We start from the raw sequence: 19130 nt of genomic DNA, 5'->3' as shown, positions 1-19130 counted from the left end.
AGACCAGCTATTGTATCCAACGGTTCAAGTCATTGCTCAATTTATCTTTCAAGTGACAGACTGTATTGAATTGACGGTATATTAAATAAAGTGATCCATTCTTATGTGGGAATAGCATTATAATGACCACTTTAAACCAACGATCTATTCTATTATTTGAAGTACTTAAAATATCAAAAAATCATAATTAACTTCATTCTAAATTCGAAAATAAAATAAAATGTAAAGCTATCACCGTTTCGGAATGTATATTGTACTGAAATAAACTGGTATAAAATTTGATATTTACTTCTCCCGCACATTCATATGTTGAATGTTCAATTGTTGAATTAATTACATATTATGTCAATGTATATAGCTTTATACTAACTGTTTAATTATATATTTAAAAATATATCCTGCATAAAACAACAAATTCTAATCAATGAATTTTGTATTTTCGATTCAAATAACATTAGAGTTATTTTCATTGTAAGTAAATATTTATTTATTGCGAAAATAAAATTACTTTTAAGTTATTATCAGAAAAGGTAAAAATTACAAGTTTTATATATATATTTAATTAAATTTATATAATTGAATTAAATTCATTTTTGTACTATATTTTTTTCAAAGGCAACTTTAATTTTGCATTATTAATATTATTACTAAAATGGCAACATCGTCACAAAATGTCCGACGGCAATTGCCAAAGCGACGTTAATGAACCGCCTTGCGCAAAGAAAATTAAAATAGACGAGAAAAATGATAACGGCGTAGCAGAACCGGTGTTAGAATTAAAAGACTTTATACCTAGCAAAATATTAAACAATAATACGAATAGGAAAACTGTTTGTGTTCAGGGAAATTTTAAAGACAAGAGTGGTGTAGCGTTGGTGATTTTAGAGAAAAATGCTTTCAAAGAAGACGAATTAGATAGCAAGGGTTACTTCTCTGTTGAAAGCGACTTGAAAACGTTCTTTCAGAACGACATTTACGGAAATTTCGAGTGTTTTCCGAAATCTTCTATTAACGGTAAGTGTACAACTTTATAATTCCTTAACATTTTTTCTCTACCAATAAACTTTCGATTCTCAAGGCTTTGCATTCGTTTGTGTCGAGTCAGACGCATCTTGTAAAATTTAAAGTTATTTCCGTCTCCAATTCGTGAGTAAAGAATTAATTTTAGTTCGTATTTCTGTGTTTAGCTGTCAAAATTTTATCGTGGTTGTCCCGAGTCATGCTTTTTCTTACACGAGTCTTAGTTTAAATTACTTTTGTACCTAAACGACGCATATGTTATAAATGGATAAAAAGTTTTTAAGGCATTGCATTGTTACTTTGTGACTCGTATTTTATTGCATATGTACATACATCTTTCCTCTAAATGTATGTATATAAAACATACAAATGCTTTTAAATTACTTTTTTGTATTAAATATCTTCATTGAATAGTTTTTGTATGCCAAAAAATTAATAAAACGAAATTATTCTTATATATTCTGCCTACTTTCCTTCCATATGCTAGATACAAAAGATAATTTATGTTACGATTTTCTTTACTTTCACAATATATGACTCATTTTCGTATTGCAAGTTATTTGCAAGTATTGAATGAATAATTTTATTGTTTCACTATCAATTTTATACATACTGTCTTGATTTCTTTGTCAAGAAACATGCAACAATTGTTAGTGTAGCTTAATTAATCTTAGTTATAGCTTAATATTAAAACATGTGATATTTTATGTGAACTGATTAACTTGTTAGAAGTAAATTTTGTATAAAATCATACTTATTGTCAATTTCTTGGAGATAAATAAGTTAATTATATATTTTAAAAATATACCCTAATACTTGTATAATAGAGTTGAAATTGATTTAAATTAAAATATTTATTGATGAGTAAAGATAAACTATATTAAAACAAAACATTTATTGTTACATAATTACATACTAACTGTAATAAAGTTCGTATTGTTTTTGTATTCAATTGTAATTATACATAATAGAAAATTTCTTTGTTCTTACATATGGTTGTTAATCCACGTTATAATATGTTTGTATCAAATAAAAAAAATAAAAAATCTCATTACTTTTGTGTCTGTAGCATTAATTTTCCTATAAATAAGTGTGTGAACACTATTACAACGTTTATTTTCAAGAACACTTCTGCAGTCAGGGTCTATGTGCCTTTAATATTTCTTATCTTTAATTTTACTTGTATATTTTATATGTGCCAGTAATTTTTGTTTTTATTTTCAAATAGCATCATCAAAATTATTATAAATAAAGTGTACTTACTTTCATTTTAATATCTTTTTATAGGTGTTAAAACAACTATAATCTACCCAGCTACTGAGAAGCACATCGCCAAATTTAGTCAACAAGAAGTACATATAATACAAGAAACATCCGACTGTTATAATAAGCTAACTTTGCCGCACATTGAAAAGGAACAATTCAATTTACAGGTAAATTTAGCATGTATATATTTTATATAAAACTGCATAGATTCGTGGAAATTAGGGTATATAGCACAGTGAATGTGTAAAAGCCTTCTAGAGTAATTATGTAAGGAGTCTGTTTTGGAAGAAAGTCGAGTAAGTTATATATCAAATGTTTAATGATTTTGCAGACTCAGACCGACTTCTCAAACCTTATCTTTTAAATCAGATCCATTGTTTCATTAACATTGTTATTCATTTTTATGGTAATTTAGGTCCTATCATGTGTGTTTGCCAGAAATAAAATGAATATAATTATATAACATATATACATGACATCATGTCTAAATTGAATATGCCTTAATCTCATTAAAATGTATGTAAGAGCAAACTTAAACAGATAAGAATTTCACTGACACTTGTTATTCTCAATAAATCATATTTAAATTTTGTTCTAAATTCCATGAACTCCTATTAATAATTATTTTTAGTTATAATATATTGAAAATATTGTCTTTTTTAGTGGGTATACAATATCCTTGAAGGCAGAAGCGAACAGGATAGAGTGGTTTATGATAACAAGTGTGAAAAGGAAGGCTTTGTGCTGGTCCCGGACCTCAAGTGGGATGGTTTAACGAAGGAGACATTGTATTTGTTAGCAATTGTTAGACAGAGAGGTATCAAATCACTGAGAGACTTGGATGGCAGTCATCTGCCATTGCTGAAGAGAGTCCGAGACGAAGGAAAGGTTTGATCATTTTATTTTATTTGTAATTCTTTTCAATGATATATGTCATGCTACTTGTTTCATTCCCTTTTTGTTAATTTATTTGATGGGAACATGTCTATCTCTATGTGCAGTATTTTGTTATTAGATTACTAATTCCACAAATTTAGACTCTGTCTGTGATAATTTGGATATTTAATCCTAAAAGATGAATACAATTCATAATATTATTTAGTGATGCATTTCTATGTATAAAATACATGTGTAAATACATATAAAGTAATATACTGAAAAAGTATTCATATCATATTTATTTACAGAAAGCAATCTTTGAGAAATACAAGGTCCCGGGCAGTCAATTAAGGATCTACTTCCATTACCAGCCTTCATTCTATCATCTGCACATTCATTTTACATATTTGAGGCACGAGGCTCCTGGCATTTATGCAGAGAAATCACATCTACTTGATACCGTCATCAATAATATTGAAATGATGACCGATTATTATAAGAAAGCTACCCTACCCTTCACCATCCGTGAGATGGACACATTGTTCAATGTATATGAGACAAATGGTTACGTACAGAAAATTAAACCAGATATTAAACTAATTGATAAATAAATTTAGTTGAAATTAAGATTACTCGGTCCAAATTAAAATATTTGGAACAAAAATGTTGGTAAAAAATATTTTTATGGAACTCCGTTCCCGTTTACGCAGTTGCAATGTTTATATTACGACTAATATTGACTTCAAAAAGGACTGCAATTTGAAAATTAATATACAATCTAATTGTATTGTACTCAATTATTATGATTATGAAAATGATGACACAATTACAAGAAGAGACAGTTTATCGTCCGTTGAAAGTCTTTCCGATTATTCTGAAGATGAATCCGATGTTACATGCATAATTCCTATACAGGAGTTCTGTTTTATAATACCTAACTCAATGTCTTGCCTTAAAATCGAAAAAAATACCATATCATTTAGAATTTTAACGGAACCAAAGAAAGGTGGAAATTTTTATACAGAAATTATTTCAGCTGAGACAGAAAATAAAGAAATAAAAGTTGAAAAATTGAATACCAATTTGAAATTAGATAATGAAGTGAAGTTTGCTTGTGCAAATTGTTCCAATATAATATCAAATAATTTTGTAAAGTTTAATAGAATTTTAGAATTGCCATCTACAAATTTGGATATGTCTGAGTGGTTCTGCCATGGCAATGGTAGTCACAGTCATGGTCATGGGCATGACCACAATCACACATCACAATCACAATCACAAACAGATGTGCTGAAGCCGAACAAATTAGATTTTCTTTACCGACTAACATTCTTCGTTGTGAATAACAATATTCTATCAGAAAGATCAAATAAGTTCAATTCAAAGAGGACTGTGTTCCATTGCAACAGATGCTTGGCTTGGTTGGGTCTCAAAAGTAAGGATACAGTGAAATTATATAATGCCGATATTAAAATACACAACACCAATACAGAGAAGCATGTCTTTTCTCATAAGAACTCATTACACAACATAAGTACTGATGATTTTATATACACAATTGAAAGTATGACCCGTGAATTCAATCTCGGCTTGCAATATACAATTATGTGTAAAATAGTGCTAGAATGTGCAATTTCAGACGCAAAAAAACAATATTTATTAATATGGGTAATGGATAGAGAACTACAAGTTTTAAGGAATATAGAAAGCCATAAGCAAAGTGATATAATACTGTTACAATCTAGTTTGTTAACTAAAATTTTGTATAAAATTGAACCTGAACTCAATAATGAGGTTGAGACTTGGCTCTCCGATCCGACTGTTGTGTCAACAGATATATCTAAGAGTATGTTCTCTCACGGAGTCAGTCATTTGGAACACATGTCATTGAAAGTACCAGAATGTTTTCGTTACACAAATGGTTATTGCGTCAGTTATTTGAAAGCTTAAACACCAAATAAAGCTATTGATTACATTCAAGTCTTTTTATTATATTATATATTTAAATCTTCCGTATGTGTGTATGTAATTGGACTCCTAGACAATGATCAAAATTTTTTGTGTGTATTTGAGTGGATGATTTAAATCAGACCAGCGCTGTGATCGAGCAATAAATAAAATTCTCGGTTTGAAGTCCGGACGGGCAGATAGATTTCAAATAAAAAAAGCAAAAACCCAGCAGGGATCTTGCCTGTATTTATATATATTATACAACTTGCTAATCTCTATATAAAGCTATGCTTTTTTACTTTATAATGCACAAGCAGTTGTTATATATTTCGATTTGACACAATACTGTTCTACTTCATTGCTTATATAAGTTTCGATACCAATCTTCCTCGACATTCAAAACCATTATTTCGCGAATCCATAATGAATATAATATATTATTCAAGAACGCGACCAATGATATCTTGTCAATTCAATGACAAGGTATTATTTTGCTTTACTCCTCTAGTTGTTGGAATAGACTATATAATAGCTGTGCTGTAACACCATCTATGACGTGCACATTATTAAAGTAAATGTCATCTATATCACTCTTTCAGTGCTTAGAACACATGAAAATTGCGGGCTCAAACCCAAGTAAGCACCAATCAATACGCTCCGAATCTTTTTAAAAGGAGAGGTCTTGGCCCAACAGAGAAACATATACAACATTAAAACCTCCATTAACATATGCATATACCATAATAAAACAAGTCAAATTAGTAGTTACTTCTAGTTTGTTTTTTCCTATAAATTCGTATTCTACTTTGTTATTACGTATAAAATTTGCCTTGTAAGTTATATAGCGGTGAATTTTCCTTCCTCTTATACAATCCGTCTATTTATGTAATAATATTTGAAATACAATACAAATCTCTAGTTACAATATGTACCAAAACAGGCATCATAGCATACAAATACGAATTGATATTAAATGATTAGGGCGCAAACCGACTCAGTCTTCAAAAGATCTGAACCCAATTTATTTCAATATTCAATAATAATAGAAATTAAAAAATTGTATTAATAATTTAGCAAAGCGCAACGCGTCGGCATGTTATACTTTGAATAGAGCTCCTATATATTAGGTATATTTAACATAAGGAAATTAAGTAAGGATTAGTCAAAATAATAAAAGTTAAATTTAATATTATTTATTAATTAACAATAAATTTTTATTTAACAATATATGTTAGACATATTTATAAAACCTTAAATTATTGTACTGTAGTCCCTAACTCTTCTATCTGCGGTGTGCCCCTCAGCTGAGAAACTCCATTAACGATGATTGCATAATTGAAATACCAAAACAATATGAAGACCATGGCAAGTAGAACATCTGCAGTTTATTAATTAAGGATTTTAATAAGAAAAAAAAAGTAATGGATTAGAAATCCTATTTCTATCATGTGTTGTGGCCGATGATAATTATAAATATTAATCTAGATATACAAGGTTCATAGAAGTTCACTGAAATATTTGAAAATATGTCATAGTGTCTTTTAAAGATGTCTTCTAACTGAACGTAACATTTGTAATACCAGAAAAAGCAAGATAAAGTAAGCTGTATGATATAATTATATACATTTATTAATTATGAATTCCAATACATCATGTGACTTTTGTCAATTAACTAAGTACTTTGGATTTTAATAAAATTATATTATCAATCTTATCAGTTGTAAAATGAGTATGAATCACTGTTTTAAAATGTTATTAAAGTGAGTTAAAATTAACAAGGGTTCCGTTTAAACAATGAATTCTTTTCAAATAAAAGCATTTAAATATAACTGAATAAATTTAAAAAATATTTTTAAATAATAAATACATGTAAATAAGACTTTAAAATTCAGTTTTTCTTTTGTATATTATTTATGTAAATTTTGTATTATAAAAAAGAATCATAACGGAAATACACAGAGCAGCAATTACATAAAATAGGATTTTCTATAGATTGTAAACGGGAAAGCATATGTGGGTTTTCCATGTATCTTGCCAGCTATAAGTTCATTAGCCATCATTAAGGATAATTTTATTTTACATTTAACAATACATATTTAGTGTTAAACAACAAAAAACTGATTCAAACAGTTTATAATATCCAGCTGTGTGTGTGCTGGCTAGTAATTTAGGAGGTTTTGAGTATTTATTTTTGGTTAGAGAATGATATAAGAAATAATGAAGTAAATAGAGAATAAAATTACTAACATACATAAAAGCACTAACAATTTTTATCAATATTAGTATCACATTTTTCTGAATCTAGTTCACACTTAACAAACTTTGAAAAAATATTCAGATACTGAAACTTTAGTTGTTACTAGAAAAGTTACAAAACGTAATTATGAATCCTATTATCCGAACATTCTTATTATTGTAATATTGAAAATATTAAGTATTTAATTAAAATCATAAATAAAATAATATTCTGTGTGATTTGAGTAACATAACTAGATATTTCAGTCATCTTTACCTTACTTATGTATATAAATATCATATATTTAGGATTATATATATTTTTTTAATTCACTAAAACTTAATAAAGTTGATATGAGACATAATTATTAAAAAAGGATACGTATTACTACCTTTTCCCAGGGTTCGACCATGTACAGCTCAGTGGAAACAAGGTATCTTATAAACCAATGTTTGATGGTTTTTTGCATTCTTTTGATGGAATCCATGATTAACTTATATTACGCACTTAAATGTAAATGGAATGTGTTGAACGCTGTTTGTGGTCGTTCGTGAAATGACTCGTATACCGACTCGAGTTCCTTTAGAAATAAATATTTCAAAAATGACAATGACAGTGACCTAGCCTAAAACTCATAATACATTTGACAGTATTTTAAGTGTTGCAATTATAATGTATGTATTTAAGAAATGGGAGAGAACTCGGTTTAATATTTTTTATTATAATAGACAATCTAATCGCTTGGCTTCTATTTTCAGTTCACCTCTTCAAATTATTTTTGGGGACGTCATCCGTCAGCAAAAGAAATATTTTTTTGGATATGGTAACCGACCTAATCTAACTATAAAGTCTCCTCTCTTGGAGAATGTTACTACCTTACTCATTATAAACAACATAAACTATCTGTCATTTTATAAATTAAAAAAATATATCATTTTTTATCTAAAACTATTACAGAATCTTGTATAACCATTATTCATGTAGGATATTATACCAATTGTATGGTTTAAGGAAGTTCCAAGTGAGGTGAGTTCTTATCGCCCCATCACTCAAAATGCGCTACAATTATGATTTAACTATTAAAAAAGATTAGAATGTTATCTGAATTTGAAAATACTCTGACTAAATCTCAAGTTTTTCAGAAAGTTACAGGTGCTGTTAACTAGTCTTAGAATATTAAGCAGAGGAAACAGAGTTTGCGCAGAGATTTGTGGATTATAATATAACTTCACGGTAGTTTGTAATCTGTTTTGAGTGTATCGTGGTTGATGTCGGTCAGAAGATCATTTCTAGTACTTACTTGAAAGAAATCTTTGAACTAAGAATTCCACTGTTATTAGTCTTAGACTTGTTTTTAATATTATTAAAACACAATATCTACATTAGTTACCAGAATATTGCCAAGGTTGGGACACCTTTTATAGTAATGCTTATAAGTACTTACCTTTTTCTTGGCCAGTGACCATGAATAGCAAGATTTAAAATTTATAAAGGTATGAATATAAAATATATTGTGTTGTAATTTAAAACAATAAAAAAAAACAAATAATATTATTAATATTTTATTAAATGATTTATTAATTTCGTTAAGATAATGTGACCTTACACTTAAATATTGGTATCAGCCGTTACTTATAATACAGCTAAAATAATGTTGCAAGCCTTAAAAAATAAAGTTTTTACACTGGTATTAGATTCGTAATGAAAATTACGTTTTGTACTTATGTTACAATTAACGTGAAAGGTAAATGCATTATAAAATGATTAAAAACAAAGTAATAAGTAAAACTTGAGGGCACAGTCACAATATATTTCTAATGAGATGTTTTTTTAACCTAAAAAGATTATTTTTTATCTATAGAAACATGCTGTGGACGTATTTACAATTTATTAAGTAACTGTACCTTCGATATTAAAAAAATACAGCAATGGTTTACAATATAGTTATATACTTTTTTAATTTATTCGATTTTAGAAGCAATGTAAAGTTGCCAGTATTTTTCATATGGTAACATTATTAATATAACTAATTAATAAGCGTGCACGAAGGATTTAATGCGATCTATATTCCTATATAATTTATAAATATGAAAAAATAATATTAAAACTTTATTTTAACCACACAATTTCATAATATATGTATATACAAATATGTAAAAAAATGGTAATTAATTTGTCTTCAGTCTTCCACAAGGCACCGATATTCACCAATAATTGTATAAAAATAGTTGCCATTACATTTAATTAGGGAATTGGCACAGATTATTGTCTAAAATATTATCATTTTCAATTCCATTTCATAATAGTTTACTACAGAGGATAAGTTAAATTGAATCATTTCAAACCAGCAGTTACAGCGCTTTCCAGCTGTTGGTTTTTTCTCAATTATATCTCGTGTCTACACTTTAAGCGACGACGCGACACAAAACTGTAAGCTAAAATTATCCGAACCGACGTTAAACTGAGTGTTCAGAAATAATGTAGTTGTCGATTTTTATATCGGATAGCGTAGTGTTGGTTATTACAATTATAAATCCGACACACTTGTCAGTCCCGTACTTATACCAGCTCTAACTTCGTTTATCTAATTAAAATCGATTACAAAATTAATCGATTAAATTCAAACGAATCGATATTATAATTGGAAATAAAATATACTTTTAATTAAAATAAAATATCACGAAACAATTATGTACTTTTAAGAGTATCTTTTCACTCATTCCAAAAACCATAACGAAAAATTCATTGAACGACTACACAAATTCTGTATATAAAACGTATACAATATTATATACAAAATTGTATATATTATACAAAAATGGCAACACTATCACTGTTGCTGTTTAAAATTGATTTGAAATTGAACAACATTCTAAAAACCTTACATGTCAAGTAGATATATCAAAATTGAAATTGAAGTTTGTGACCGTATGCCATAAACATTGCCATAGCCATATTCGTGGCATTAAGAATAGCCATATTATTTATATCCCAACAAATATTGAAAAAGCAAATCGAAATAATATTATCTGAGATTATTTCTATAGAACCCCTTATAAAATATGGCATAGTTGCCATCCGGAATATGGCTGATGTACGCCGCCATATTGGCCATATTCCACAAAGTCACACCAAGTTTTTATTTTCGTTTTTTATTCTAAATACTCAGTGTATCCTTGGGCTCCGGTGAATATGACATCTATCCATATTCTGGCAGCTTCTCCAGAGGGCGCCATTAAATAATACCGTCTCTGGCGCGTCTTCACAATAAATGTTGTCTGTGGGTTCGGAGATTTCGATGTGTTGCCATGATCAAGATAGACTTCTTCAATAACCTGTAAACAATTTGTTTTTGTAACTTTCTTAAATCATAAATTATTTTAATTATTCTTAAATTACAATATTACTTGTAAAACATAAATTAATAAAAAAAAACATATTATTCAATACAAGATTATATAGATGATAAAAAATCGCGGAACTAATACTTGTTGACTCCCAGGCAGGATATATTATACACATATGTTATTGTATTTAACTAACATAACTTTGTATTTTAAATGTTGAAAAAGTAAAGAAGTTAAGAACTGAGTTTCTGCCGGTTCTTCTTGGTAGAATATAGATTCCGAATTCCGGTGGTAGCTTCATTTAATATAGTTTGTAAAATTCAAAAGTGCTTGTCGAAGTCTACTTGAATAAAGTATTTTTTTATTTTGATTTAATTAGATTTGAGTACAAATTGAAGGCTCCACATATTAGACAATATATAAATAAATATAAAACGATAACTTAGTGAACAAAATAAGTACATCTTTAACAGAAGTTTGGTGATTCAAATCGAAGACTTAAAAGTTATCCGTTCGACAATTTAATCTCACGTTCGACGTTCAAGCAAAAAAATATCGTCACAATTTTTCCTTGTGTCGTTTTTCCTGACGAATTTCAAAGTGGCTCTTCTCATGCAAATATATAAAATTGTGGAATTATGTGTATTGTATTGTATGTGTATTGTATTGTAAGTGTATTGTAATACCTGGAAGTAAGCGCCGCCACGCGGTTTCTTCTCGCTCTTGTCCCAGTAGTAGACGAACGTTTTCGTTTCTCTATCGAAAACGAACCACCTAGAAAACGTCAACGGTTTCTAAACATTTACTTGTTATTAACAGCTTTTACAATTCTATGATAACAGTTTATTAACCTATCGAATATAGATAGAGATCACTTCGGTAGAAGCAAAATTAATACGATAACAGGTCGACCAATTATAGAACAGTGGACCGAACAAACGTTCTGCAGGCAGTGTCGGACTATCGAATTTGTCGGATTATAGAGTAGTCCCTAAGACTTCCTATGTTCCGGACTTTTTCACAAAAGAGTACCTTGTAATCCGACAAATTACATACGGAATGATGTTATATTCTGAAGTACCGATCATACTACCTACCAGTCTACTATCACACGTAGTAACATTCAAACTAAGCAATCAGAATAATAAGAAATATTGGACAACATCACACACATTACTCTGATCCCAATGTAAGTAGCTAAAGCACTAGTGTTAAGGAAAATCAAAAGTAACGACGGTACCACAAACACCCAGACCCAAGACAACGTAGAAAACTAAAGAACTTTTTTTCTACATCGACTCGGCCGGGAATCGAACCCGGGACCTCGGAGTGGCGTACCCATGAAAACCGGTGTACACACTACTCGACCACGGAGGTCGTTAAATCGCTAAGGCATTAGGCATTAAGGGCCGGATTACCGGGAACGATTGCTGTTACACCAAAATACATACGGAAACCAGAGCGTACGGGTCAGACTGAGTACATAGCATAGATCTCAGGACGGTCCTGGACTCTGGGCGACAAAGATTGCTACCGCAATTACAAAGAGTATTGGGCAGCCCGTACTAATGTATTTGAAGAACAAATGCAGAGGCTAAGGAAACAGAAATTATACAATGAGAGATCAAATGATTCGATTGTTACCAACAGAACGACTATCCCCATGTCCCAGCTGCATTTTATAAAAAAAAATACAATATAAATTTCGTTTATAATCGTCAAACATGCGTACGAACCTTTTGGACCAGGTGTGGAACTTTGCCCCCAACTTGTGCAAGTAGCCGCGACAGGAAGTCGAGTTGACCGTCACGTAGGGGCACAACTCGATTTGATGTCCTGGATCGATACGATAAAACATTACAACGATAACACTAAGCCGATAAAAAAATGAGAAAATATTTAAAAAAAAACACACATAACTGACATAAAAAGTACCTGTTTCATTTGAAATAGTATCTATATTGAACTAAAAAAGAGAACAGTATTCAAATCACCCTACCAGTCCCTGAGGTTATCGTTTTGAGCAACTTTAACTCTTCTGCTAACTTGATATATTAGTTGCTCCGTGTGTTTAAACACTTTTATTTTATGGTATTGGTTGGCGGACGAGCATATGGCCACCTGTTGGTAAGTGGTCACCACCGCCCATAGACAAAGGCGCTGTAAGAAATATTAACCATTCCTTACATCACCTATGCGCCACCAACCTCGGGAACTAAGATGTTATGTCCCTTGTGCCTGTGATTACACTGGCTCACTCATTCTTCTAACCGGAACACAACAATGCTGAGTACTGTTATTTGGCGGTAGAATATCTGATGAGTGGGTGGTACCTACCCAGACGGGCTTGCACAAAGCCCTACCACCAAGTAAAATTTAACATTTAACGTTACTTGGGTCACCTCCTGTGGTCGGAGCGTAACGTTAATTTTTTAAATATTTTTATACGATACACAAATCAAAATAGCGTATCACACAGATACGGAGTGATTTCTAACCGAATCTTACTGCTGGTGAAAAATTTGTCCGCAACCTACCTACTACATAAAAAAAAGATTTTTTTAAATAAACGGTACATTCAGACATAAGTGCGTTCAAAGCTCTATATACATAGTACATGTATATATACCTGCGGATTCAACATGTCTCCGTAGATCGAAGTCGTCGCGGTCCACTGGCAAGTATCGCGTGAGCGGTCTCTGCCATTCGTTGGCAATACCGCGACGGCTGCGACGCGGTGCGTTGCCAGCTGATACTTAAAATACACATAACATTATTTATTATTAGAGTTTAAACTTTCTACATATCATGTTTACATTTTAACGTAGAAATTGTTCGTAATTTATTAGATACAAGGAACGGCTTCGGGTGCGGTTTGTTATTAAAGAAAATCTAAAATGAACTTAGCAAGAAAATATTAAATAGGTATATTACTTTAATTAATTAACGTTAAAATTATTTTTTTTATTAGTCTATGTGCGTATGTTTTTTTTTTTTAAATAATAGCAATCCCCTAATTAATTAAGGAATTACTAATATTCCTTTAAGGTTGTGTTAGGAGTGGGTACGACAGTAGCCCGAGGGGTCAGGATCGATCCTGCGACTTTTTTCTGTTGACGCTTTTAAAATTGTATAAAAATTACTCATACTATATGACTCATAGTCATAGCTCTTAAAATATACATTTTTCTGTAAGAATCTTCTACAAAGTATTAGAAAACTTATGTTATGGCATGACCAAGGGAAATTCATTTTAATATTAATATGTATAATTTATCATTATATGGAAATTTACAAATGTTGAAATGTTTCCTTTATTTATTGGAGCGAACCGGAATTTGAACCCAAGTCCATAGTAAGCTCATGACAAACCATGAAGTAAATAACAAAGGATATAATACATAAATAAACTCACATATATTATCTCTGCTGAAATCCGACGCGTGGCTGAGGGGACGACTGTCATCGCTGCGCTTGTCATCCTCTGTGGACTCGGTGCGAGAGTTTCGAACTTGAAGCTGCGAGAGAAATACAATATTAAAACCTTACAATGATGAACTCAGAACGATGGACAAATTATATTTTGTTCATAATCACTAATTTAAAAATGACTTGATTAGAACCGTCAAAATACAAAGTCAAAACATACATAAGAAAAAAATTAATATTTTGACAATATTTAAAAAAAAAAAAACCTTTGAAAATGGTACAATTAAAATCCATTAAAGATAATATAAGATTCATTTACTCCTTTTAAAATTCTATATACTTATATATACATATGTATATCGTGGGTGCTGATATTCGCAACTTCGTACTATATGTGTTCACGCATTTTTGCGAACATTACAACGCACGTCGGTCATTAGTTTATCTTTATATATACCTACTTAAAACCTTTTTCCACATTAAATTAACATTAAATCTTAGTCTTTCGAGTCCGATCACCTGATTATAATGTAATTATTAAAATATTAAAAAAAAAAAGAATATATATTTATCTGTACAAAAACAAGAAAGACCAAATTTAAATCACTTATTTTTTTACTTTTCATTCGATATCTTAACAACGTTTAACGTTTTTTATCGGTGTGGTCGTTTTTGGTTACGTTGATATTAGACACATGCAGGTTTCCTCACGATGTTCTCCTTCACCGTCGAGCACGAGATGAATTACAAACACAAATTAAGCACACGAAAATTCAGCGATGCTTCCCTGGGTGTGAACCGGCAATCAGCGGTTAAGATGTACTGGGCCATCTCGGGTCTACGTTACCACTACGCTTTGCTGCAATGAATACTTACGAATAAGGGTTTCGGCGCACAATTATCGAGGCCCCAGCTCGAACTCTTTATCAGTGTAAGCCACACAGACATAATGCACTCATTTATGTTCGATATATTTTTTTATTTGGATAACCTTTAAGCACCAATGTTCCTTGTTTAAAATTTTACGGTATTTTAATCACGACGTCCTCCGAACTATTTCATGCCAATATATTTTTTAACATGTGTTTATATACTTTATTATTATATACTTATTTAAGTAAAATAATTGTATAGTAAGTGTGATGTTAAATAATGTTTTTGTTTAAATTATTGATGTTTTGTATCTGTGGCTTGATTTCCTACAGATTAATAATGACAAATAATTTAAAAAGTTAATTGTTTAGGTGTAATACACCTTAAACTCCGTAACGTTACTGAGTAAATACTTAAGGTATGTGTGGACATTGTTGGATTGACCAATAACAATGTCGGGGGTCCCTAGGCAATGCACATCTCGCCCCTTACCCTTCTCTAACTTCCCAAGAAATATATTTATCCTATCAAAAAGCAACTTTTCTTCATAATTACGATGTTCTTTCAACAAAGATTTTGGCTTCAACGATTTCACCAACAATTCATTTTAAATCTCATTACCCGATTCTTGTCTAACAGCTGGTGATTAGTTAAATATTGCTGTCTTCTTCATTCGAATGAAAAAACAATGATGATAAAAAGAGAAGTATTCAACCAAACAGCCGTTAAACATTTATTATTAGTTGTTTACGCGCTCCGCATCGAGTCTAACAAGGCAACAAAGACACGCGAATAGCACTCGCGGTATACACACGAAACCTTCAAGTGTAAAAATAATCCCACGTATATTATAAATGTGAAAGTCTGTATGTTTTGGTGTTCGTTACACAAACACGCTGAAGGGATTTGGATGATATTTGAAAAAGAGCTCATACCCTAACGTAACACATAGGTGGCAATTAGCTTAATTTGTGGTACGGTTTTGCGAAAACCCGTCTTTGTAGGTACCACCCACACATCATATTCTATCGCCAATGGCAATACTTAGATGTGCTGTATTCCGGTTTGGAGGGTAAGTGAGACAATGTAACAGGCACAAGGGACATCGTAGCTCCCAAGCTAAAGTAAGGCATGGTTAATATTTCTTACAGCGCCAATGTTGGTGACCAATTACCATCAGGGTAATACTGCCCGCCTACCTATCAAACACATATGAGTAAGCACGTGATCAACATAAGTGGCTAAATTTTGAATCGTTATCGTATAAACAACATTCCTTTACCGACACATGGCGGACAGAACAATTTAAAAACTCACGTTTTATCCGTAAATAATATATTAAAACAATTTATTACAAACACAATGCGGCTGGCGATGCGTAGTGTATTTTCCGACAGAAATACCGCTGTGAAAATATTTCGTCGCGTAACGAATTAGGTATCGGACACATCTGCTACAGTGCGAAGCGAAAGATCGTAATAGCTGTAAAATTAAGCGTTACGGAAAATAAACAGATTCAGGCGCACTTGAGTATTTATCATAGAAAATTTGGTCGCGTTTATTGCCGCCAGTAGGGTGGAGAAGGTCGACATTTTCCCTCTTAGACAGATTACTGGGTTATTCTACTAACAAATTGACAGAGATACTCTTTTTCAACGTAGATGTTACTTACGTAACTACTGAGTTTCTTGCCGGTTCTTCTCGGTAGAATCTACATTCCGAACCGGTGGTAGCTTTACTTTAAAAGTTTGTTACATGAGGATTCAAAAGTGTTTGTAAAAGCCTGCTTGAATAAAGTATATTTCGATTTTGATTTTTTTTGACACCTTATCACAATTGAATGGAAACGTTGCCATTCAGCCGTTTTCCAATTCCTATAACACGATACAGTTGCGGTCCGGTCGAAGTTAAATTTGAACAATATATTGGTTACAATCAATCTGAGTTTTTTTTTATGAGGAAGCCAATCGAACTTGGATTGGAATAGAATCGGGAACGTATCGTATTCGATATATGTCAGTAGACTTGACCCTCTGATCTGATCGAAAAATGAGAGACCTGTGCAGGAGATATGTATGTATATATATATATTAATGTTATAAGTGCTCCACATATGTGCTATTCGTGCCGTTATTATATCATATTATTTATAAATTTAATTAAGTTATTTCAATATGCCTGTATTTTATTTCCAAGCAGCATCACAATCTCAATTCTACTTCTTCAGTCTACTTTTATATCCCTGACCGATTGCGGCCAAAGCGACCAATTCATCAAGGGAACTGCACACGACACGTAGCGCACTATTCATCATCATCCTCCTGCCCTTATCCCAATTTTCTTTGGGCTCGGCGCAGCATGTCTTCTTCCATACTTCTCTGTCTGTCGTCATCTCACAAGTAACATTCTTTCCATATCGTCTTTCACACAATCCATCCATCTTTTCATTGGTCGTCCCCTTCCTCTATATCTATCCACGTCCATGCTCAAGACCTTCCTCACAACATGGTCCTCATTCCTCCGCATAACATGCCCATACCATGACTGCCGGCATCCACGTAACTTCTTGGTTACCGGTACCACTTTCAAACTTCCTCTACTATTCATTTACTCTAAGAATCCAAGTGGATAGTAATCCGTCATCACTGTGAAAGAGATCTGGACCAACGGCTTTACGTGTTTTCCGAGACACTGGAGTGAAAACACTGCCATAACCCAAACTTCGACTAATGGGAATTTCTCCTGAGGTCTAAACAAAAGATTTCGAAATCTGCAACTGACAATTTACGCAACTGTATTAAATATTTTATATAAATAAAAAATGAAACTTAAAATATTTCTTTTATTTTTATCGTGTTAATGTATTTATTATTTAAGAAAACAATTTAAAGCTATTATTTCTCTAGAGATTATTTAAAACGAATTTCAGGTGAATCGTGTCCAGCTGGCATGAGCGCAAAACACGGTCACCCTACAGGAAACGTGCGTGGGAAAGCATGCATTAGAATCTTCCTAAATACTAATATATCGCTTAACTAATATAATTAGCTATTAACGCTGTCAGCACTCAATTAATTATATTTATTCTACAGAGTCTGTTTACCTAGATAAAATTTGGCGCACATTAGAGATTCTGTCTACATTATTCCAAAGGACTAACGACAAACATACCTTACATATACTAATTCCATGTGATTCGCTAATAGCTCTACTTAATCGTACACTACAAACAGCATTGCGACTCTGTAAGAATTCACTTCGTATCTCACCCGTGAAATGTTTACAACTGACTTACAGTGATACGCCATCTTGATACATGTATCCTATCTATTTTATAATTATTATAGTCAATGACACATAATCACATTCTGACATTTCCCGCTCGTGTCCTGCGGTGAGATTCGAGTTTCTTCTTACATACTAGCCTTACTGTTCTTCATTTTGACGACCTCCGTGGTCGAGTAGTGTGTACACCGGTTTTCATGGGTACGCCACTCCGAGGTCCCGGGTTCGATTCCCGGCCGAGTCGATGTAGAAAATAGTTCATTAGTTTTCTATGTTGTCTTGGGTTTGGGTATTTGTGGTACCGTCGTTACTTCTGATTTCCATAACACAAGTGCTTTAGCTACTTAAATTGGGATCAGAGTAATGTATGTGATGTTGTCCAATATTTATTTATTTATATTATCATATATTTATGTATGTTACAAATATATTCTTAACTAACTTATCTATGTAACTATGATTATACTTTAAAAAGTTCTGTTCGTAATTTCATCGACATTCAAAACGTCATTGTTTCACGAATACATAATGAATGTCATTATTCAAGATCTCGACCGGTCTGTTTAAAATCTTGGATCAAGAGACTTCCTTCGGGATGTTTTTAACAAAATAGGAATACTCACAATTGCGTAGGTATATCCACAGTAACATTGATCACTTTGATACAATCAGTGATTTTTTTTTTAATACGAGACGTAAGGATAACCTTATAACGCCAAAGCTTTCTTTGAATATAGTTCTGTATAATGACTATTTAAAAGTTATTTAAGAGACTACTTGAATTAAGTACATTACGATTATATAATTAAATTATTGATGTTTTGAAAAGCGAAATATTTATTTTA

The 19130-nt window shown here is 31.5% G+C and overlaps 3 protein-coding genes and 1 long non-coding RNA gene across 5 annotated transcripts in view; 2 read left to right on the top strand and 2 right to left on the bottom strand.

The window, feature by feature from the left end:
- The first annotated feature begins 654 nt into the window (after window positions 1-654).
- On the top strand, window positions 655-3776 carry LOC113392049 (m7GpppX diphosphatase). The gene is made up of 4 exons (XM_026628281.2): window positions 655-1014; window positions 2308-2453; window positions 2950-3174; window positions 3474-3776. The coding sequence occupies exons 1-4, from the start codon at window positions 672-674 to the stop codon at window positions 3774-3776; spliced, it is 1017 nt and encodes a 338-aa protein (XP_026484066.2). The 5' UTR covers window positions 655-671.
- A 52-nt stretch (window positions 3777-3828) lies between these two features.
- On the top strand, window positions 3829-5140 carry LOC113392048 (uncharacterized). Its single transcript, XM_026628280.2, has one exon. It carries the CDS (start codon window positions 3829-3831, stop codon window positions 5113-5115), a length of 1287 nt encoding a protein of 428 aa, XP_026484065.2. The 3' UTR covers window positions 5116-5140.
- A 1152-nt stretch (window positions 5141-6292) lies between these two features.
- LOC113392051 (uncharacterized) lies at window positions 6293-7923 on the bottom strand. The gene is made up of 2 exons (XR_003368380.2): window positions 7733-7923; window positions 6293-6493 (listed from the first exon to the last, which is right to left on the bottom strand). It is a non-coding gene; the product is annotated as an uncharacterized LOC113392051 (long non-coding RNA).
- Window positions 7924-8886: 963 nt separating this feature from the next.
- Window positions 8887-19130, bottom strand: part of LOC113392047 (uncharacterized protein) — a 107803-nt gene continuing 97559 nt past the window's right edge. For both annotated transcript variants that reach the window (XM_026628278.2, XM_026628279.2), the window contains 5 exons: window positions 14114-14216; window positions 13328-13453; window positions 12435-12534; window positions 11385-11472; window positions 8887-10686 (listed from right to left, as the gene is read on the bottom strand). In XM_026628278.2, the coding sequence (XP_026484063.2) occupies window positions 10504-10686; window positions 11385-11472; window positions 12435-12534; window positions 13328-13453; window positions 14114-14216 (600 nt within the window). In that variant the 3' untranslated portion in view covers window positions 8887-10503. The remainder of the gene's footprint in view (window positions 10687-11384; window positions 11473-12434; window positions 12535-13327; window positions 13454-14113; window positions 14217-19130) is intronic.

The sequence above is a fragment of the Vanessa tameamea genome, chromosome 27, assembly GCF_037043105.1.
Source record: "Vanessa tameamea isolate UH-Manoa-2023 chromosome 27, ilVanTame1 primary haplotype, whole genome shotgun sequence".
Taxonomy (NCBI): domain Eukaryota; kingdom Metazoa; phylum Arthropoda; class Insecta; order Lepidoptera; family Nymphalidae; genus Vanessa; species Vanessa tameamea.
Note: the sequence above shows the minus strand (reverse complement) of the source record. Positions and strands in the feature narration are given on the sequence as shown.